General features: G+C 63.0%; 1 protein-coding gene across 17 annotated transcripts in view; it reads left to right on the forward strand.

Annotated features, from left to right (window-relative positions):
• The window catches only part of KIF1A (kinesin family member 1A), a 70,063-nt gene that overhangs the window by 19,867 nt on the left and 28,114 nt on the right, over positions 1-22,082 (forward strand). For 4 of the 17 annotated variants that reach the window (XM_080799617.1, XM_080799619.1, XM_080799620.1 and 1 more), the window contains exons 11-25: positions 992-1,070; positions 1,830-1,972; positions 3,678-3,811; positions 4,749-4,828; positions 5,140-5,215; positions 7,101-7,180; positions 7,481-7,587; positions 8,404-8,487; positions 8,993-9,173; positions 9,253-9,325; positions 9,498-9,591; positions 10,566-10,714; positions 11,016-11,194; positions 12,753-12,890; positions 20,163-20,281. In XM_080799617.1, the coding sequence (XP_080655743.1) occupies positions 992-1,070; positions 1,830-1,972; positions 3,678-3,811; positions 4,749-4,828; positions 5,140-5,215; positions 7,101-7,180; positions 7,481-7,587; positions 8,404-8,487; positions 8,993-9,173; positions 9,253-9,325; positions 9,498-9,591; positions 10,566-10,714; positions 11,016-11,194; positions 12,753-12,890; positions 20,163-20,281 (1,716 nt within the window). Of the gene's footprint in view, positions 1-991; positions 1,071-1,829; positions 1,973-2,401; positions 2,429-3,599; positions 3,812-4,748; positions 4,829-5,139; positions 5,216-7,100; positions 7,181-7,480; positions 7,588-8,403; positions 8,488-8,992; positions 9,174-9,252; positions 9,326-9,497; positions 9,592-10,565; positions 10,715-11,015; positions 11,195-12,752; positions 12,891-13,459; positions 13,730-20,162; positions 20,282-22,082 lie in introns of all 17 variants that reach the window. The other 13 variants (XM_080799626.1, XM_080799627.1, XM_080799628.1 and 10 more) reach the window with 7 other exon arrangements.

A 22,082-nucleotide genomic window follows, 5' to 3' on the forward strand; every position in this document is an offset into this window, starting at 1 on the left:
TTGGGAGACTAACGCCCAGGAAGGTAAACTGAGTCTTGGGCTGACCTGGTGAGCATAAGGCAGACCAGGTGGGCCCTACAGCCTTCCTCAACTTCATGGCCACGGTATAGGAGCCCCAGCTGGCCGACCCGGCACCCCAGAACCAGCCTGGCTGATCACTGCTCAGGCTAGTGACGGGTGCCATGTCAGGCTTCCTGGAGGCTCCCAGGGCCCCCCTGAGGGTGGGTGGGAGTGTCTTAGGAATGTGGGCCTTCACTGGGGACGTGGACCAGATGGACGCTTCTGCCAAGGGCCACACCCAGGCCCAGCTCCAGGGTAGGGCAGGGGGAATCCCCATGCAGTCCAGTCTGGCATCCGGTGTGGCATCGCACCCCAAGCCCTTCACACTGTCACCTCATAGTTCATGTGGGGGCCACACCCTGGGAACATGGCTCCCAGGACACATGTCCCTGAGGGGTGCCCAGGCTGCTGACCAGCCCGCAGCCCCTGCCCAGGGCTCCCCACATTCTGAGACTTCGAGTGATCCATCAGCCTTAGAGCTGAAGTTGAAACGTCCATTTCCTCACTCAGTGCGCTACCGGACACCAGGCTCCGTGTCGCCCTGGGCCAGGACTCGGACATGAAATATTAAAAAAAATATTCCAAATGAGAAAGATAAAAATGAAAGAAATCGTTGCATCTTGAATTGAAATGAATGTTAAATTTCTAAAGAAATTATCCTGACGTTGCAGGAAATGCCGTAAAGTCGGCCCCAGTCCCCCCTCGTTATGGGGAAGGGGCCTGGCTGTTGTGAAGTAGCCACAAATGTGAGAAAAGCACACTCTGGGAGAAAAATGACTGGGCTCCCCTCTGCAGTGGTGCAGGCCAGATCCCCTGTTCACACAGTGGACCGTGGCTTGGTTTACCCGTCTGGGCCTTGGCTTCCCCAGCTGCAAAGGTAGGAGCGGATGGGGGAAAGAGGACCCCCCATGACCTGGCCTTCTTTCCACAGGCGGGAACTCGAGGACGGCGATGGTAGCGGCCCTGAGCCCCGCAGACATCAACTACGACGAGACCCTGAGCACGCTGAGGTGTGTTCTGGAGTGAATGGGCCCTGGACCCGGCCTGGCTCCAGGAGGGCATGGATCCCTCTCTCCCTGAGTCAGAGGCACCACTTTGGGGGGTCACCTCATCTGGGGCTCCTTGAGGCTCCAGTGGCTGCTGGGGACACCTGGGTCTTCATGGGCCCGTTCCCTTCCCACCACCCGTGGGTCTGAGTGGCCCAGGACCAGGTACCAAACCAGGTCTTTAAGGAGCAAAGGCGCATGGATGTGTTCCAAGGGTCCCTCTGGCAGCAGGATGGGCAGCTTGGGCGCTGGTCCTGAAGGAGACTGCTCAGCCGACTGGGTCACATGCCACCAACTGTAAAAGGATGAAGGGGTGTGAGTCCCTATGTAGGTACTTGCACACATCGGTGACACTTAGGAGTGCACAGGCAAAACATGCACACATGTGGGCATCGTCACATTCCCCCAGCTGTCAGACTTGCCCCCTCTGCCCTGGGGAGAAGAGGTCCAGGTGTGAAGGCTCCGCCTCACAGAGAGTTACTCCCTATCCCTGCTCCTCCTGGTGACTCAGTCCCCCCAAATGTGGGGCAGGGCTAGGTGACCCCCCTGTAGGGCTCTGGCCAGTGGCCCCACTGGCTCCAGGTGGGGTGACCTGCTCTGTGTCCGGCCCCTGGGCCCCAGCTGCTGAGGTCCTCCCCACCGTGGCTCTGCCCTGGGCAGGGCTGTGGGCCCCCTTGGGCCTGCTGGCCGAGGGCATAGCCCACAGCTCCCTTGGCCGTCCAGGTATGCCGACCGGGCCAAACAGATCCGCTGTAACGCCGTCATCAACGAGGACCCGAACAACAAGCTGATCCGTGAGCTGAAGGATGAGGTGACGCGGCTGCGGGACCTGCTGTACGCCCAGGGTCTCGGGGACATCACTGACAGTGAGTGTCCGGGCCGCCTGTCCTGGGCGGGGCGGGCAGGCTGGGGTGGCCTCCCTCCTCGGGACAGCCACCCGTTGGCTGGCTGGGGCCAGTCCAGCTGCCCTCATGGCATGGACCTGAATCCCAGTCCAGCTCTGAGTCCCTGGGCAAGCCACCTTGGGGGGAGGCTGCAGTTTTGGCCTTGGCCGGGGTGGACAGCATGGTTTGGGTCTGGTGCTGGCCCAAGCAGGCCGCAGACGGTTTTCCTGGAAGCCACATCGGCGTGCCGGGGGTGCTGGGAAGGCCGCGGTCCCCGGGTGTCCGCCGAAGACCCCTGCCACCCAGCCTGGTGCCTGGCCTGCGATGGGTGGGCCTCAGGCCCTCTGGAGACAAACCTGTTCTTCTGTTTCTCTGTCTCTCCTCCCTCCCCCACGCCTCCCCTCCCCGTAGCCAACACTGTGCCCGGAGGACCCAAATGTGTGTATCCCCCTTGCTGCTCCCTGCTTCCCTGCTTCTGTCCCTGCTCCGCGGGGTGTAGGGCAGCACGGCGGGGAGGCAGCTGCCCAGCCCTCCTCTGCCATTCCCCCTTTCAGGGGCTGGGCAGTAGGTGTCTTGGTAGATGCGGGCACCCTGCCTGGTGCACCTAGGCTCCTGGCTCAGCCCATGTCTGTATGGGAAACCGAGGCCACAGGGAGGCCTAAGTGACTGAGCCCAGCCTGTCCTCCCAGAGGCCTCGGAAGCTCAGCCTGGTAGCTAGCGCCTGAGGGTGGGGAGCCCTGGGGGTCCTCAGGAGGCCGGGTCTGCCCCCCGGCTTCCAGCTCCAGATTCCCTCAGGCCCCCCACACCACAAAGCCCCTTTCCCCGGAAGAGCCGAATGAAAATGCTGCTAGGGCCTCCCAGCCTGTGTCCCTCTGGTCTTGGGTCCAGTTCCCTGCGGCATGGGCCTGCAGTTTGGGGCCTCCCTGACCCAGGGGCACAGGACACCGTCTTTCTCCCTAGCGCCCCGTGCTGTCCTACGTTTGCCGCTGCTCTGCTGCGTGCCTGCTTCTGCCGGGGGGTTGTCCTAACCCCAAGTCCCAGGCCTTGGGGGGGCATGGAACCCTGGGGCAGCCAGAGCAGGCTCTCCAGGGTGGAGGAGCAGGGGCCCTTTCGGGGTCCCACAGTGCACCTCTCCTCCAAGGTGTCCTTGGGGCCAAACAGTTAGCGCAGCATGGTCCCCGAAGCTCAGGGCCACATGGAGGGCCAGGCAGGTGATGGGTATGGGGGGGGGTCCATGGCAGAGAGGATGAGGCCAAGTGTCAGGGCCCTGGGTGCAGGAGGGCCACAGGGCAGCGACAGCCAAGGCAAGGAGACCCGGTGGGGGTGCAGAGACTGCTGGTAGGCCACCGATCTGGGCAGGGTGGGGAGGTAGAGAGGAGCTCGAGAGGGTGCTTGCCGCCTGGGTGATGGGAGGGCTCTGGGGGCTGGGTCCCCTGGTGGGGAGGCGGCGGCAGCCCCGCATGTGCTTGTCCGGCTCTGGGCCCCAGCTGCACCTGCTGCTTTCTGTTTCCTGCCTCTCTTCACCCACCTCTGGCTTTTTCCCAACTTGGTCTTTCTTTTCTCTCCCTCCCGTCTGTCTGCCCACCCTCCCCTCCCCTTCCTCCCGTAGACGTGTCCGACCTTGAGAACAATAACCGTAACCGTGGCGGGGCGGAGTTGAGTCCAGCCCCTGACAATCTCTCCACAGTGACCAACGCCCTTGTGGGCATGAGCCCCTCGTCCTCGCTCTCGGCCCTGTCCAGCCGTGCCGCCTCCGTGTCCAGCCTGCACGAGCGCATCTTGTTTGCCCCGGGCAGTGAGGAGGCCATCGAGAGGCTGAAGGTGAGGGCGTGGCCAGCGGGGGTGGGGAGGGGGCAGTGTCCCTTCCTGAGGGGCCTGGGATCCCGGAAGGGGTGTACTGACAGCGCGGGGTAGGCTTGCCTGGAGGCACAGTGGGCTGTGCGGTCGGGAGCAGAGCGAGTATGGGTCTGCCATCCAGCACCGAGAGGCTGCATGTGCTGAGAAGGGCAGATGGGTCCCAGGGGCTTCCATGCTCCCTCCCTGTGCTCTGTGCTCACACCTGTGGCCCTGCGGGGGGCTGGCTGGCTTTTAGTTGAGGGGCTTGTCATTCCTATAGCAAATGACTGTGGGATGCTGGGCTGTATGGGGCTGGGGCTGACTTAGCAGGCAGACACACAGAGGCTGGACTGCGGCTTGGTGGGGGGTGCTGGGTGTGTGGGGGACCCTCGGGCGCAGGACCCACTGGGGTGTGGGGCTGGGAAGGAAACCAGGAGCTGGGGCTGATGTTGGAAGTGCTTGTCGTCTATGTCCCGGCAGTGGCCAAGGGACATCTGTGCCTCAGAAGCAGTCTCAGTGTCCCATGTGTCTCTCTGTGTCTGAGTGTCTCTCAGTGTCCCACATGTCTGTGTCCTGTGTGTCTCTCTGTGTCCCCGCATGTCTCTCAGTGTCCTGTGTGTCTCTCCGTGGCCCCACGTGTGTCTCGGTGTCCTACATGTCTGTCAGAGTCCTTACATGTATATGTGTTTCTTTTTCTCCAGGTTTATTTTGCCTTTTTTCTTTATTGTCTGGCTGTGTCCACAGAAGACTTGTGTCTGTGGATACATTAGTTCTTCAGCCCTTGACATTTCAGGTGTTGTGCTGGCTAGACAGACCTGGGAATTGGGGCTCTGGTGCCCTGCAGACCTTTGCCTGGCAGCCGGGCCTCTGTCTGCTCCCACCCCAGACCCCCAGCTTCACTCTGCTCTGTCCCACTGCCCAGGAGACGGAGAAGATCATTGCCGAGCTCAATGAGACATGGGAGGAGAAGCTGCGGCGGACGGAAGCCATCCGGATGGAGAGGTGGGCAGTGGGGAAACTGAGGACTCTAGCACCCCAGCCCTGGGCTCCTGCTCCTGGGGGTGGCCGTGTCCCAGCGGGGGACAGGCTCGTGTCCTCTCACCAGAGACTCCCCCCGACGCCCCCATCACTGATGGCCCCATTGACCTGATCCCCGGTCAGGTGACAGTTTTCTCCAGGTGCTCATGGACCAATGGGGTGCCCCTGGGCCGAAGGGCCAGAGCCTCACCAGTTCCTGCTCAGCCGATGGGTCAGTTGGGAGTGAGGCTCCTGCAGCCTCGAGGCTCAGGCTGATCCAGACACTGTCCCTTCAGGGAAGCCCTGCTGGCCGAGATGGGCGTGGCCATGAGGGAGGACGGCGGCACCCTGGGGGTGTTCTCTCCCAAAAAGGTAGGTGCTGGTTCTAGTTCTGGGGTGCGGTCCTGACTCGGACAGGCCAGGGCTGGGACCCACCCCTGCTCAGCCAGGAGGGTGCCGCTGGTAGGACGGGGGGTGCAGACCCGCCGGAGCCTGTGCTAGCCAGGACAGTGGGCAGCACTGCCCTCTTGGAGCTCAGCCAGAGTGGGGTCTGGCTGTCCCAGCTGGGACTCTTCCTCTCCTGTCCCAGCTCGCTCTGCAGACCTGGCCCTGTCAGTGGGGCCTCACGTGGAGCCGAGCGCCAACCCCTTTGGCAGTTCAGATGGCTGTAGCATGAGCGTTTGGGTAAAAGTCTCTTTGATAATTCTAGGACCCAGGACCCCTATTCCCCCAAAGAGTGCCAGACCCTTAGAACTCTTAGGAGCCAAGTTTCAAGCTGGGAAGCCTCCAAGGAGGTGGTGACAGCCTACTCTGACCGTAGATCGAATCTCCGGGCCTGCCTGCCCTAGAGCAGCTTTGTTGTGGCTGGCTTTCCCCCGGGCATTGTTTGGGACAGAGGGCTTCTGTGTTGCCAGGACCTGAAGCCAGAGGCATGTGGAGTGCCCTCGTGCCGCTGGAGACACCGTGGGGAGGGAAGTGTGCGTGCTGGGTGATACATTCATCAGCCCAGTGGCCACTCCCTGGGTGCGGGGCTGGGCTCCTCACGCTGCTTCTGCCCCGTGAGCTCTAGGCCATGGAGCTAAGGCCCAGGGACAGGAGGGGGCCATGTGGGCAGGCTCCGCACTTGGGGCACGCTGGGGGGCAGGTGGTAGGCTGCTTCATAGCCCTTTGGGATCGGCCTGTAGTTTTCACTTGGGATGGACTGTTCCTGGGCTCTCAGCCTCTGCCCCTTCCTGGAGGGCATACCCCAGGGCTGGTGTACAGAGCTGTGGGGGCAGGTGGCCTCGGGACACCTGCACCCTGGAGGCTTGCCATTGGTGGCAGAGGCAATAGTATTCCCTCTTGATGGCCCTGGTCTGGGCACTGCCCTGGGGGCATCTGAGGATACCTCTTCCTGAGAGGGCATTCCTGGGACTCTGGCAAGCATGGCTCTCCTTGCTTAGGGGAAGGGGCAGCTGGGATGGTTGTCCCCAGTGTCTAATAACATGGGAACGGTCACAGTCCTGCAGACTGGTGGTGGGGCACTGGGGGACTTGGAGTTTGGTGTGGAGGCTGCTTGTTCTAAGGTGCCCAATGGGAAGCCAAGAAAGCTGTCCCAGCTTCCACTGGGTTGTAGGACCCTGGCCTGGGACACGGTGTGGAGTGGCATTCCTGAGTTCAGGAAATGTGGCTAGGGCCCCAGTGGGCGAAGCCTGTGGGGTTGCCCAGGAAGGGGCAGGTGACTGAGGGCAGTGCTCAGACAGGTTGGTCATCTTGGGTACGCCTGTGGATGGGAGGGAGCCTGAGCTGGGGGGCCTGAAGGGACTTCTTTCATAGCCTCTGCTCCTCAGCCTGGTGGTCAGATCCCTTCCCAGCAGCATCCTAATCCTTCTGGACTCACAGGTCCACTGGGGCTCTCAGCTCCTGGGTGCTTCAGTTTGAATGGAGTCCCATAGCTCCCTTTTAGGGTGGAGGAATGGACCCAGAGCCTGGTGCCTTGGTCCCTGCGGGACCCAGCATGCACCCTACAGACCCAAGGGCTCCCCTATAGCCCCCAGCACCTCCCTGGGCTCCCAACTCCCCCTGAGTGCCTCCTACGTAGGTTCCGAGCTCCCTGGGCCCCTCTTCAGGGAAGCCAGGGCTGGGAGGACACTGTGTCCCCATGAGGCAACTTCGGGCTGGTGGTGGTCTGGCCCCCGAGGAGAGAGAGGTCAGGTGTGTGGTCAGTGCTGGCCTCCATGCCTCCCCAGGAGAGGTGACCAGGCTCCTCTCTCCCCAGACACCACATCTGGTCAACCTGAACGAGGACCCGCTGATGTCTGAGTGCCTCCTGTACTACATCAAGGATGGGATCACCAGGTGGGGGTCGCAGGGGTCAGGCTTCCCCCAAAGAGGGGCTGCCGAGCCTGGCGTCTTCTGGAACGCTACTGTCTGCCCACACTTGTTGCTGGACACAAGGCTGAGGCCACTCTGTGCCATGGGGCTCTCCAGGCCGGGCTGCGTCTGGGGCGTCCCCTGAGGCCCTGCCCACATGCACTCTGGGCGTTTCCCAACCGAGCCCAACCAGGCTCCCCTGTTGGGGGGCAGGGGTGGGCCCGGGGGCGGTGGCCTGGATGCACTGGGTCCAGCCAGTGCTGACCGCACCCCCCTCACCTGCAGAGTGGGCCGTGAGGATGCAGAGAGACGGCAGGACATTGTCCTGAGCGGGCATTTCATCAAGGAGGAGCACTGCGTCTTCCGGAGTGACTCCCGAGGGGGCAGTGAAGGTATCTCAGCCCTGGGGAGGCGGCTCCAGGGAATAGGGGCTCAGAGTGCTGGGCTGCGGATCCAGGAGTCCCCTCCCCGCACCTGGAGTGGGCTGGGGGTCTCCCTAGGCAGGAAGATAGTAAGCTGTGGGAATGAGCCTAGATCTAGTGTGGAGAGCTACTTCTAGACCCCTCTTTCCTGTTGGGCTTGGAGCTGCCGTCTGTCCACTACCCAGCCGGCCTGCCCACCTCTGTCCCCACTGCCTGTCTTGGATGTGGCCCTCTTGGGAAGGCCCCGCTGTGTCCCTGTGCCATCACAGGTCCCACGCTCCCCCAGCACCAGGTGTGCTCCCTGGAAAGCGTCTGGCCCGCAGCCCACTGTGACCAGGACACTTCAGGGTCACTGCCTTAAACAGTGTTGGGGACGTTGGCTCTCCCAGAATGCTGTCCCCAAAGTCTGCCCTCCTCTGGGTGGGTGAACTCTAAGCTCCAGGGGGCTCTGGGACTCCTGGGGACAGGCCAGCCACTGTTTCCCATCCGTGCCCACCTGGAGACCCTGATGGCCCCCCGGTTCTCTGACTCGGGCACACGTGCCCCCTCCATCGGGCGTCTCCTTCCTCATCTGTGTGGGAGGTGCGGCCCTCCTGTGGGGCCCAAACGAGATATTGTCTGCCAGCTGTTGGACTTTGCAGCTAGCAGGGAGGGGACAGGCCTGATGGGGGCTGCACCTGGGTGGCTGGGTGAGCCGAGCCGCACGTGTGGTCAGAGAGGGCACAACCACCCGGAATGACAGTCCCTCACAGTCCTCCTCTTAGCCTTCCCTCGTCTGTCCTATAGCCGTGGTGACCCTGGAGCCCTGCGAGGGCGCAGACACTTATGTCAATGGCAAGAAAGTCACGGAGCCCAGTATCCTGCGGTCAGGTATGGCTATGCTGCAGGTCTAGTGAACACATCTGTTCTGGGGGGCCCCGGGCACACAAAAGCAGGCCCCTGTCATGCTCCAGCAGCTGGGGAGGCAGGTGGGAAGGGAAGGACCCTCGAGCCCATGCTTGCCCCTGGGGGATGGAGGAGTGTCCACAGACAGGGCACAGGGTCAGGATCGCCAGGGCAGTGGCCCCTGTTGGGTAGGGAAAGGACCGTCTGTTGGAAAAGTGCCAGGACTGTTTAGCAGACATCGCTGGCTGCTATATGGGGAGGCACGGAGGGTGTGGATTTGGGGATACAGCGAGGTCCTGGGCCACGGGTCAGGTGGCTGGTGGGTCCAGAGTGGGGACCTGGGGTGGCTTCTGGTGGCCCCCCTGGGGTGAGCCAACCGGAGGAAGCGCGTGTGCCCCGCTATCCCCTCCTCCTCCCTGCCCCCATCCCTGGAAGCCACCCCCAGGGCACAGCCCCCCGCCACATTGCCGGCCTGGCTGCTGTCCCCCAGGAAACCGCATCATCATGGGAAAGAGCCACGTGTTCCGGTTCAACCACCCTGAGCAGGCGAGGCAGGAGCGGGAGCGCACGCCCTGTGCGGAGACGCCCGCCGAGCCTGTGGACTGGGCCTTTGCGCAGCGAGAGCTGCTGGAGAAGCAGGGCATTGACATGAAGCAGGAGATGGAGCAGAGGTGAGGCCCAAGCCAGGGTCCCTGTGCCCATCCTGCCGCTCATCCCACTGTATTCGCTCACCCCAGCCCGCTCTTGCAGACTCCAGGAGCTAGAGGACCAGTACCGCCGGGAGCGGGAGGAGGCCACGTACCTGCTAGAGCAGCAGAGGCTGGTGAGGGCGGCCGCTGGGCCCTGGGCCAGGGGCAGGGTGAGGAGACGGGGTCCCCGCTCAGCCAGCCGTCATTGTGGTGCAGGCCCTGGGGCCCACAGAGGGAGGCTCAGGCGGGAGGGCGGGGACGGGGTCCGGTCCCCGCGTGGGTCCACAGGCCTTCTCCCGTGGCCAGGACTACGAGAGCAAGCTGGAGGCCCTGCAGAGGCAGATGGACTCCAGGTACTACCCCGAGGTGAACGAGGAGGAGGAGGAGCCCGAGGATGAAGGTGAGAGGCTCTCAGTGGATGGGGCGTGGGCCTTGGACAGGGGAGGTGTCTTGGACAAGAGGAGCCCCCACGCTGCTCCACACCTTCGCCCTGGGGCCCCTGGCCCAACCTGGGGAGAGACCTCCTTGTCGCTGGGAGGTGCCCATGGCAGCAGGATTGGGGAGCAGGGGCTGGGCTGCGGCAGGGAGGCAGCTGGGCCCTGGCACGCAGGCCTGTCTTGGCAGGAACAGCCTGGATGGTGGGGAGGTGGTGCGGGCAGGGTGTGGCTTCTGCTCTCCCATCCTGCCAGCATGAGGCTGGTGCTGCTCCTCACTTCAGGACCCCCTTTCTGAGCGTTAACTCAGGTGGCCCACCTGCTGACCTCAGCTGCTGTGGGCACGAGGGGGGCCGCCGGCAGGGCAGAAGGGGCGGAAACAGACCCGGGGTTCATGTCCAGCTTGGCCCGTGGTCAGCTGGTCAGTACCTTTGTGCAGACATGACCTTGGCATGCCCTTGTGTGGAGCCATTTATCTGATGAGGCTCCTTCCCTTGGGGCAGGGGCACTGGGTGAGAGGGGCCGAGCCTGGGAGCCCAGACAGGCCCATCCCGGTGTCCCCGTGTCCTTCCTCCTGTGGGCCTGGGGGGCAGAGGCATGTGAGCGGGACAGGGCATGAGGCTGAGCCCCGGTTGGCCCTCCTGCCGTCCTCCCGCAGGCCCCTGCCCCTGCCGGGGGCCCCCCATGTCTGTAAGGGCGTTGCCACGGCCCTCTCTGAGCTTGACGGCCTCTCCGAGTGCTCTGGCTCTGGGTGGCCTCTCTGGGGCCCATTGGGCCTTTCAGGCCATTCCCTGGGGCAGAACTTTCCACCGGTTTCCTTCTTTCTGAGTGCCCGGAACAGTCAGTGTGACACTGGGGGTCCAGACACAGAGCCCCGGGCCGTGGCCAGAGTGGGGTGTCACGGCCTTTCTGCAACAATTGCATACACCTCTCCCCACAGTCCAGTGGACCGAGAGAGAGTGTGAGCTGGCGCTTTGGGCCTTCCGCAAGTGGAAGTGGTACCAGTTCACGTCACTGCGGGACCTGCTGTGGGGCAACGCCATCTTCCTCAAGGAGGCCAATGCCATCAGTGTCGAGCTCAAGAAGAAGGTGGGCTCCTGCCCCACTGCCCGCTCGCCGTGGCCACACGCACACAGGGGGGACCCAGTGCTGGGCATCCCTGCCCCGCTGGGGGAGGGCACAGCTGTCACCCCTGACCTGGGGCCCTGAGAGTGGGGGGGCAGGGAGAGGGAGGCCCAGGGACAGACCCGGGCTGGCGTGTGGCCTCAGCTTTCTCTCCGGCTGCCATTCAAAAGGCTCCAGTGCAGCCTAGAGGTGGGAAGGAAGCGCTCTGGGGCCTGGCCTCCATCCACTGAAGGGCTGACGGCCGCCATCATCCCCCATGTTACAGGTCCAGTTCCAATTCGTCCTCCTCACGGACACACTCTACTCCCCGCTGCCACCGGATCTGCTGCCCCCCGAGGCCGCCAAAGACCGGGAGACTCGCCCCTTCCCCCGCACCATTGTGGCCGTGGAGGTCCAGGACCAGAAGAATGGGGCCACCCACTACTGGACGCTGGAGAAGCTCAGGTGTGGGGGGGCATGCCCTCTGAGCTCCTATGTCGAGGGGGGTGTTTCTCCTGCTGCAGTGGCTTTTACAATCTGAAGGAAAAGTGCAGTTATAGAAGCTGCATTCTCCCTTTGCTGACGCAGTGGTGAGGTTCGGTGGGCTTTCGTGGAGGAAACGGGGGATGAGGCTCGCGGTGCTGCAGTGGGGGCTGCATAGGGCCAGCACGGTCAAACCAGGCCCCAAGAGGTGGGTGGGGAGTCTCCAGAGCAAAGCTGGGCTCTCAGAAGAGCTCAGCAGGGTGCCTCTCCACCTCAGGGCCCAAGGGATCCCAGGCAGGACGACAGAGGGGCTCGGAGGTACCTGGAGGGGTCAGATGGGGAGTGCAGCTGTCGCTGTGAGAGGCGTCTTTCACTGCCCCACCTCCATGCTCCCCACGTGCTCGCTGTAATGTGTGACTCGATCTGGAGAGAGACTGAGTGAGACAGAGGTCAATGCCATCAGAGGAAAGTCTGATGCTGCTGTGGTCCCCTGGGCGTGGGGGCTCCGCACAGAGGCAGGCTGTGCCGGTGGGAGGGCTCCGGGAGTCAGGAGGGAGAAGGAGCAGAGTTGGGCGAGGCCTCGGCGGGCAGGGCCATCCATGGGAACTGGCCACTTGGAACTATCCTGGTGGGCTCTGGGCACAGGGCTGCCCAGGCTGCCATGTGCCTGACCGTCGGGAGATTTCGGGCAAGGGTGATGCTCTGGTGTGTGAGAGAGGTAAGGGTGTGTGGGTTGGTTTGTGTGTGACAGGTTGGCTCACCCATGAGTTGTCCACGGCCTGACCCAGCTGGCGGGCCCCAGGGATGTCACGATGTCGTCAACTACGGAGAACAGAAGATGTCATTAATCCATGCTCTCAGTCCTCCCCAGACCCAACCCCACACACCCCACCACACTCACACTCGCACACCTTCCTCTCTGGTATGGCTTGTTCACACGCGGACACATGCAGGGACATGTGTTCCCCTGACTCGTGCGAGCCAGGGCCCATGCTTACGGCCCCTTTCTACCGTCCCTGGGGCCATGTTGGGACTCATGTGAGGATGAGCACCACGTTCCTGTCACTCCTGAGTTCTAGGGGGAAATGACTGCATTCTCTTTCTTCTACAATGTGTTGGTTTTTCTGGGGATAATCATTTTAAAAATATTTTCTATGACTACATCCGATCGCCAATCTGCCCTTTGTTCCCTTGGGTTCTAAGGGCCTGGCGACACGATCCCCTACCCCAAGCTGCCCTACCTGGGCTTTGGCAGGCCTTCTCGGTCCCCTTGCCTCCCGTTCCAGGCCCGGTCTGCCTACTCACGTCGTCTCGCTGTCCCTGGGTCAGCGTCGAGGCCATTTAGTGGTGCCTCGCTTGCTCACGTGGAATTTGCTCACGGTTGACTGAGTTTGAGGAGTGAGGAGGCTCCGTCAGCAAATCACACTGAGCCTCAGGCTGCTGCCAGAGCTGGGCGGAGCCTGCTGGCCCGGCGGGAGGCATGGCCTGCCCCACGCTCCACCCATGGTGATGTCTGTTACCCCCCCCCCCAACCCGCCAGGCAGCGCCTGGACCTGATGCGGGAAATGTACGACCGGGCAGCGGAGGTGCCCTCCAGTGTCATCGAGGACTGTGACAACGTGGTGACTGGCGGAGACCCCTTCTACGACCGTTTTCCCTGGTTCCGGCTGGTGGGCAGGTGGGCGCCTCCTTCCCTCCCTGGGCTGAGAGAGAGAGAGAGAGAGAGAGAAGGTGGGGCAGGGAATGGGCCTCCTCCCAAGGCCAAGACCCCTGGCTGGGGGACCCCAGCAAGAGGCCCTTTTCCACCCTGACTCCCCTGTCCTCGTCCTTCCTGGGTCTGAGGCACCTCCCCAGCCATTCTTGTCCACAGGCCAGTGGGCCCTGTAATTTGGGAGACCAGGAGGGGAGGGGGTCTCGACATTGCCACCAGGGGCTATGGCCGCCAGGTTGCACGTGTCCACGGGTGTGAATGTGAGTCACCCGGTCCTCACACAACCTCAGCCACACCTGGCCAGGATCATGCCAGCGGGTGCTTTCCAGAACTTTCCGTAGCCTTCCACTGACCATACGTGCGGTTTCTCTCCAAGCCTGGGGACGGGGTGCACTTTGGTTCTCTTGTCTTTGAAGCAACATTCCTGATGGTTTGTGTGTTTGGTTTTAAACAGAAGCCCCCCCCCACCCCGCCCCCCGTCCGTCCCTGCGAGTAGCTGGTGTTAACTTCTCTCTGTCTTGTCGTACTAACCTCAGTTCAGTCATCTCTGGCTGCAACAGCTACCCTCTTCTCAACACATGCATGAGCGAGCGCATGGCTGCTCTCACCCCCTCCCCCACCTTCTCGAGCCCCGACTCCGACGCCACCGAGCCTGCCGAGGAGCAGAGCGTGGGGGAGGAGGAGGAGGAGGAGGAGGAGGAGGAGGAGGAGGAGGACCTGGAGGACGACGTCTTTCCGGAGCACGCGCTGTGCGACGGCCGGGACCCGTTTTACGACCGGCCCCCCCTGTTCAGTTTAGTAGGAAGGTTGGTGAGGTCGAGGACGGCATGCTGGGAAGGAACCAGCTCTTTTACGCAGGAGCACTGCTGCGGGCACAATTCGACCGCCGCCAGGGCAGCTCCCCAGATCCCCAGGCCGAGGCAGGCCGCGGGGCTGGCCTCCCCAAGCAGAGTGCGTGAGGGAGCGAGAGGGCTCCTGGCCATCCTGGAGTATGCCCAGCGGGGACAGTTAGGGTCCCAGTCACGGAAGGCGCCATGCACCCAGAGCACGGCCCTCCGGCTCCAAGCGGGTGGAGCTCCTCCAGCAGACAGGCTGTAGAACCCTGGGAGGGAGTCCGTGGGGGCATCTGGGAGAGTGAGGGTTTGCATCTCGGCACGTACCTCCTCCTGAGGCGGCTTCACTCCCCTCAGCCTCCTTCTGCTGTTGCCCCAGAGGGGGTGGCTCCCAGTTTGCTCTCCCTGCCACTCCCTCTGGGAGAAGAAGCAGAAGCTGGAGGAGACGGTCCTGGAGGGCAGGAAGGAAGAGCTGGCGCTCAGGCAGGGGCCCAGTGGACCCTGCCTCTCCCTGAGCCTTTCTCCGTCCAAAGGTGAGGACAGTTCGTTCCTCCTCACCTCCAGGCTATCCTGGTGAGACTCGGCACACAGGGCCCACGCTTCTTGGGAAGTGCCCTTTGCAGAGACGGCCCGTTACAGTTTCTGGACAGAAGAGGGAAGCCAAGGTCAGGAGATGGAGCAGAGGCCCCGGGGCACCCCAGACCTTGCCGGCAGATTGGGCAGATGCAGCTGCCATTAATGATTTTATGATCGTGGAATGGGAGCAAAACAGGTGAAGGAAAACTCTAGAAACCCAGCTGCAGTGGTAGGATGTTTGGCTCACGGGACAACTGCATTTAGATTTGACAAACGTATGAAAAGCGTAAGATGGTTTCAACGGTGACCTTCTCTGAGTCTGAGATCGTTTCCTTGGGCTAAGCCAGTGAGAGCCTTTGCAGGTCTTGACCTTGGAGCACCAGGCCTGGAAACTAAAGGCTGAGGCTGGCCCCAGATTAGGAGGTTCACACCGGGAGCTCTTGGGTGCAGACCCCGGAACGAAAGCCCCCCCCCCCGCGACTTCTCTTGGAAGGAAGCAGGCTCCCGCGGGTGCATGTCAGATTTATTCTGACCGGTTTTCTGTGGCAGTGACATGCTGGCCTCCTGGATGCAAATGTGGGCTCTCTCCCTCGGAGATGCCCCGCATCTGGGCCTCTCTGAGCCCGACAGGGGGCTGAAGCCCCGGGGGCCAGCTCCACGCAGGCCTCTAGAAAGCCATGGATTGTGGGCCCGGGAGTCGCTCCGCTGTCAGATAGGCGTGGGCTCAGGGCGCAGGGGAGCGAGGGCACCGGGAGAAACGGGGTGTGGGCTCTGCAGTCTCAGCCAGAAAGAGCTGGGTCCTTCCAACGTTTTCCCCCCTCTGTGGATCTGAGATGTTACAAAACAAGCAAACCAAACGAAAGTCATCAGTGAGAGGCCAGCCCCCCACGGCGGGTGGTCTGTGAGGGGCTTCATTTGGAAACGTCCCCATCTTTTCGGTTTGGCAAGAATTGGCTTCTCCCGCGCGGCAGCTGTGCAGGCCAGGCCCTGAGAAGGACCCCATCTTTGGTTCCCTTTAATCCTTCTGGTAGCTGCTGGCTCTCTCGCCAAAGCTTAAGCAGAATTGGGGTGCCCACTCTTGTCTCCCTTCGGAAAGGCTTTCCTGGCCCCAGCATGCGTCTCTGCACCTCACCAGCCTCGTGGTTAGCCCCGCCTCCTCCCCTCCCGCCACACGCAGCCCTGGCTCTGTGCTCTGCCGCCTCCTCTCTCTCCGGGCGGGTTTCAGCCTGCTTCAAGGTGCCCTCCCCCCGTGGATGAGACCCCCCTCCAGCGTGGGCCTCCCACATCTGAACCCTGGGCCCCTCGCCCGTGGCCAGGGTTAGTCCCCCAGTGGCCTCTCCCTCTGGTGGTCTGGGGTGCCAGGTGAAGTGGGGAGGTGGGATGGGCTGACCCAGGCAGAGGAAGGGGGTCTGGGGACTCTGGTCCACCCCCCACCACTGATAATCCTCCTGGCCAGGAGCACTGCTTACAGAAGCTGGGCCGGGAGCTGCAGGGAGGAGGGTGAGGGGCTGGCTGCCAGGGGTGGAGGGTGCAGGGAAGGAGGGCAGGGGAGTGGGAGGGGGACAACCCAAGGGAAGCATTCCAGACTCTGTGGAACAATGCTGGCCTGTTTTGGGTCCACACTGTGCCCCCTGGACTGGCGTGGCCAGTCCCTCAGCTCCCAGCTCAGAGCCTTGTGCACAGGGCCGATCAGCCCGAACTGTCACCGGTGAGGCTATGAGCTCCTCTGTGTGCAGTGGGTGCACTCTGGCTGGCAGGGGCCCTCCGGGCAGCACTGGGCAGTTCTGGCTCTTGGTGGCTGAGGCTGATGTCAGACTTTCTGGTACTTACGGGGCAGCGCAGGGGAGGCCAGCGTCTGGGCTGTGGGCCCCATTTCCTCATGTCCTGGCTTCTATGGGTCAGGCTGAGCTCTGCCTGGACTGTGGGGTCTTTCAGGCTGCCGGCCCTGGGGATGGTGGCTGTTGGGCCCCCGAGGTCCCTTCTGGGTGATGTGCTCACCACCGTCTCATGATTAGATCCTGGGGATTCGGGGGAGGGGGGCGGGAAGGAGAGCGGGCACAGCATCCGGCACCAGATGCTCTCTTGCCTTCTGGGGGTGTCCCCTCCGCCGCGTGTGCCCCAGGGGAGCGTGTGCACACGCATTCACTCATTGCTCCTTCAGAGCCAGGGAACAGGGTCGGCCATGGACCCCAGGGGTCTTTTTCATTGTGTAACCCCCCACTTCCCACCACAGGGTCCCTCAAGGCCCTAGTCCTGGGAGGCCCTGCCTCTGGGAGCAGAGCACACAAGGATGTGTCTTGTGTAAGGATCTGAACTCAGGCTTTGCCTTGCTCAGTGTCATGAGGGCTCGGATTTTCCTTCTCACCTGACAGAAGGAAATCCTAAAAGATCAGGAAAGAACTGATCTCCTAATTAGCAGGTGGGCACTGCACCCGCCGGAGCCAGAGAGCAGCCAGGCTGTGGGTTTAAACCCTAGCCCCTGGTGCCTTCCTCTCTGTTCTTGAGCCTGATGTGCAGATCTGCAGAGGGGCACTAACGCCCTCGTGCACCAGCTCTGATGCACACCTGGGAGAGGAAGGTGCAGGCACCTGAACTAAGATGCAGTGGGGGTCAGGGCAGCCCCACGTCCGCTGCCAGGATGTGAGGAGTGGGCGTCTGGGAAGTGACGGGTGACGGTATAGGCAGGCTGGTGCCCCCGGGGTGCGTGGCCCTGTTGCCTGGGGTCAGCCCCGAGCCAGCTCAGGGTGCAGTGAACAGCTAGGACTCCATCACGGCTTTTTCATCCACGATTTGGGTCTTGGGGTCACGAGTGGCCCAGCCCCCATCTGGTTTGTGGGAACCTCAGATCTGCACAGTGATGCAGGTTCTTGGGCCCACGCTTGGCAACAGGACAGAAAGAGTCCATTCGGGATGAGCACAGCAGGTTTTGTGACGCAAGGTCTCAAGGAGAGAACCGGGTCAGGGCTGCCCTGCCCCCGCCCTGACCTGGACTGGGCCCTGCCCTCTACCTCTGTCTCTCTCTGGCCTGGCCTTGGGGAGGGACGGGGAGGAGCATCAGGAAGTGGGTGGACATGGACCCTATGAGCTCAGAGAGGGGTAGGGGTTACCTCTGGGGTGCTGTGGTTCGAGGTCTGGATAACCCCTGGGCCTTGCCTGCCCAGATCCAACCCCTGAGGTATCAGCCCCTGAGCCTTCTAGGAAGGCATCCCAGGCCAGGGGCTCTGTGGCGGCCTGACTCTGGCTCACCTGGCTGGGGACTCTGCATGGCCCAGGAGGCTGTCCTGATTAAAGACCCTCATGCCAGTCACGGTGCCCTCACCTGCCCCCAGTGGGAGGTGTCCCCCTGCTTCTGAGGGCCCTCCTGCTGGTTCTCTGCAGACTATAGATGGGGATGGACATCCATCTATGCCTGGGAAGCCCTGGGAGTCTCCTCAGCACCTCCCTGCCTCCTGACGTGGGGCCTCCCATGGTGGGCCCTGCCCTGGGCACGAGGCCTGCAGCTCGGGGTTGTCCTGCTCGGTCCCGTTAGCTCTCAATGTGGTGGATGGCCAGGTGGGGCCCCAAGGGGGCAGAGCAGGATCCAGACCTGTTCCTCGGCCAGGATGCCAGGGGCTCAGGGAGGGCAGGCCACCATCGTGTCCGTGCCGAGGTGGGTGCTGGCCAGCCCCGGCCAGTCCCTGTCAGTGGGGTGCCCTAGGCTGCTGCAGCAAGGGGCTTCTGCTCCCTGGGCCTTGGGCTCCTCTGTGAGTGGGGCCAGCACTGGCTTCTGCCAGCCGTGCCCATGCCTTGTCTTGGTGGGTGGTCAGGGGCAGGAGAGCCCCCACCCTGATCATCCATCAACACTGCTGCCGTTTGGTGAGTTCCCAGAAAGGACGGTGTGTTCCCTTGGAGCAGTCCTTCTCTGGGGTGTTCCCAGAGAGGACTCTTCGCCGGGGAAGAGAGGGGCTCTGGGAAGCCATCGGGCGCAGACACTCAGGGTGACACTGAGCCCCTGAAGCAGCACGGCCATTCCCTCTCACCGGCGCCTATCTCGGTCTGGGGGTGCCCAGCAAGTAAGAGACCGTTGGCAGAGACAGACCTACTGCTGAGTCAGACAAACAGATGGCTGTAAGGGGTTACACGATGGGGGTGCTGGGATCAGAGAGCACCTGGGGTGTCCTGGGACGGGGGGTGCTGAGTGGCGGGCTCAGCCAGCACCGAGGGTGTGTGGAAGTCTGGTTGGAGATCTGAGCCTTCTCTGGCTGCTGTGGGGGCCTCGGGGGAAGCACAGGTGTAGCCGGCCCTTGGCGGGGACGTTTGGGGTGGAACAACAGCCAAGTGGTGCCCAGCTTTCTAACCCTCTGGGTGGAGGTCTCACAATGGAGTGGGGCACCAGGGCCTGGAATTAGGGCCCTTGGGGAATGGCCTCCCCATGCCTAGAGCTGTAGAGAGTCCTTTGGGAGCTCAGGTGTAGGGCGAGGCCAGGGGCTCAGCCTGGGTGGTGTCTGGGCTCTGAGCAAGCCAAGAGGGGCAGTGGGTGGGGTGACATTTCTCTCCCTTCTCCTCCCAGCATCCACCTGGCCTGCGCACTGTGGCCTTCCCTCCCCCACCTCCCCTTCACCTCCCCTTCCCACTGTTGCTCTTGCTTCTGTACCTCCTTGGTTCTCCCTGACTGAGGCCGTGGGCCTCCCTCCCCCACCTCTGGTCCTCCTTCCCTTCTGTGTCCAAATCCTTTCCATCCTTGCCCAAGCTGGACCTCTGCCCTGGGACCCCCCAGCCGCCCCAAGATCCTCCTGGGAGCTCGGGGCTGTTGAAGGCCGTGCCCCAACCCGTCACCCTGTGGCTTGGACGGGAGGGCAGGTTGGGGATAGGTCCTGTGGTGAAGGATGAGCAGAGCGGCGGGTTCTTGCCAGGGTTGTGCTCACTGGGCCCACCTGTCCTGTGCCTGGAGTCCCCCTGGGCAGGGTGCCCCTGACCAGGGAGGAGCTGTGCTCCACACCAGCCTGCACACCTGGCCCAATGGTCCAGGTCTTCCAGGATTCTCACAGTCCTCTTGGCTATCTGAGTGACCTCTGCACATGGACTAGCTCAGGGAGCTGGGCAGACTCCTGGGTGACACGGCCACTACCCAACCGGTCCTGCCACTCGCCGGGGGCACAGCTGAGCCGGTTGGATGGGAAGGGCCTCGGGTACTCTGTGAGTGGCTGATGGGGACTCACCGGGCAGTGCCGGGCAGTCTAGGGGGTCCCCAGGGCTCTGCTCAGCCCACTTCCCTGGCACGGAGATGGGGGTGGTGTCCCGTTGGCCGACTCTGTGAGCTCCTGCCCGCTGTGTTTCTGGAAGGGTCTGAGAAGGAATTGAGCTCTGTTCTGCCATGGGAGCCCTCTGTGGGGTGCTGAGGCCAGGGGTCACTGGGAAAGGGGCGGGAGGCAGAGGGACTGTGGGCATCATTGCCAGTGTGAGGGTCATAGCTCGGCGTGGCTGGGTCCCCAGGTCCTCCTCCTCCTTGAAGCAGGCTGAAACCTCCCTCCTCAGCTCTCAGACAGCGGGTATGGCCCTGCGGGCTCAGCCCTGTGCCAGCCCCACTCGCACTTCCTCTCTGCCTGCCCCGCGCACGCCCTCCTCCTCCTCTGTCCCTGTGCCTCCTCCTGTCTCCTGCGCAGCCCTCGGACTGCCCCCCTGCCTCACCCCACCCAGCACAGCCCCCGCCTGCCCTGCCTGCCCGTTGCCCTGGCTGCTTGGCTCCTCGCTCTGCTTCGCCGTGTTGTGTCGTGAGCCCGGGCCGTGCTGCCGCCAGCGCTGCTCCCAGCCCACACCGGGAAGGCCCTGACCTTGGCCTCTGCTCCCCCAGGGCCTTCGTGTACCTGAGCAACTTGCTGTACCCCGTGCCCCTGGTGCACCGTGTGGCCGTCGTCAGTGAGAAGGGAGAGGTGAAGGGCTTCCTTCGCGTGGCCGTCCAGGCCACCTCAGGTGCGTGTGGGGCAGCCCTGGGTGGGAGGTCCCCGTGGGCACCACACCGTGGCCAGCATGCCGCTGGCCTCCTCTGTTTGTCCTGCCCCCCGGCTAGCATGCAGGCTGCCGGTGCCCAGGAGGACCTCCGGGATCAGCTCCTGCTGCCCAGCTCCAGGTTCCGTCCTTTCGGACTCTCCTGGGTCAGGTCTGACAGGTCAGGGGCGGGGTGCTGATACTGTGCAGGCTGACCCCGCTGTACCTCAGGGGCCCCCTCTCTCCCATCGGGTAGCCCCAGGTGGACCCAGGCCTCAGCGTGGGGCAGAGTGCTGCTCTGTCCTAGCTCCCTGCAGTGTCTGAGCCCAGCACAGGCGTGCAGACCCTGGACCACTGCCACCTCCACAGCAGCAGCTCTCAGAGCCTCTTTCCAGGCTCCCCACTGGGTCCGTCCTTCAGACCCCTTGGCCTCTCGGGAGCTGGCCTTTCCGCCCAGAGGCCATGGACCCTCCACAGTAGGCTGCAGGCCAAATCTCCTGGCTGCAGAGGCAGGTACCTCCTGCTGCTGAGCCCTCCCCGCCTGGCAGGATCCCAGGACCCCGAGCCACAGAGTGAATGCCTTTGAGCCTGGGTGTGCTTCCCTGTAAGTGCCATCCCACGGGAAGCTTCCCACCCAACAGATGTATTGAAAGACCATTCTAGAACATAGCTGTGAACACGCTTATCTGAGTAGAAGCCGCAGGCCGAGGGCCTGTGCTCACTCTCTAACGGCCTTTACGGTCTTCGTGGCCCTCGGGCCCCTCGGTCCACCCCCCGTGGTCTCGCCCTGTGGCCTTGCTCTGCCCCCTCCCCATGGCCTTGGCAGCCTGGATGCCCTGGGGAGTCCGATGGCAAAGCGTCTCCAGGACAAGATGGGGCCGGGCCGCTCAGAGCATGAGCCCCCCACCTGCACAGTCCCGTGCCACCCATCCCCACCTGGATGACCCAGCCACTAAAGGGGGCTCTGGTTGTACTTTTGGGACCCTTTTGCCAAATTCTCACTGGCCCACAGTTTCCAGGTGCTCTTCACAGTGTGTCCCAGTCATGTCACTGCCTTGCCAAGACCTCTGGGACCCTGAGTAGGGGGAGGACAGAAACAGGGATACTCAGGACATCCAGGGCCACCCTCATTCCTCACAGGGAACCCTGTCCCTATAATCCTGGGGGGGCTCTGCCCCTTGGCTCTTAGCCCTCTGCAACCAGGCTGAGCCCCAGTGAAGTTGGTCTCACAGAGCAGCCTGCTTTATGGGCCGGTGCTGTCTGTTTGGACACACGGGACTCTCCCTGTCTAACGCTATGGAGGACAAGCAGCAACTTCAAAAAGCTCCAGTGCTCACAGAAGTCCTGCCTGGCCTGCGAGGGTCTGCTTTTTGGACCCTCGAACGCCAAGCTCTGCTGTGCTCAGGTCCTAGACCAGCCCAGGGCCCCTGGGCAGCTGGGGTTGAGAGCACAGCAGGACTTGTCCCCCACTGGAGGCCCCAGAAGAGGAGGTTGGAGCCCCTGGAGGGTCCGAGAGGCCTCCCAGGGTGGGGTTTAGCCAGAGTGGCTGGAGTCGGGGTTGGGGAGGGGATGGAAGCCAGGTGTCCCTGGGGCAGCAGGACAAGGGCTGGGAAACAATGGGAAATCCAGGACTCTGTGAAGGGAGGGGAGTGGGGGGCATGTGGAGAGCAGGTATGGGAGCTGAGTGAGGGGTGCGTGGGGGCTCTTGAGGGCCCAGATGGAGGACAGTGCGGGCCTGTAAGGGTGGTGGCAGAGGGACAGTTGTGATTCTGGGGGTGAAGCCAGG

The sequence above is a fragment of the Martes martes genome (genome assembly GCF_963455335.1).
Source record: "Martes martes genome assembly, chromosome: 3".
Classification (NCBI taxonomy): domain Eukaryota; kingdom Metazoa; phylum Chordata; class Mammalia; order Carnivora; family Mustelidae; genus Martes; species Martes martes.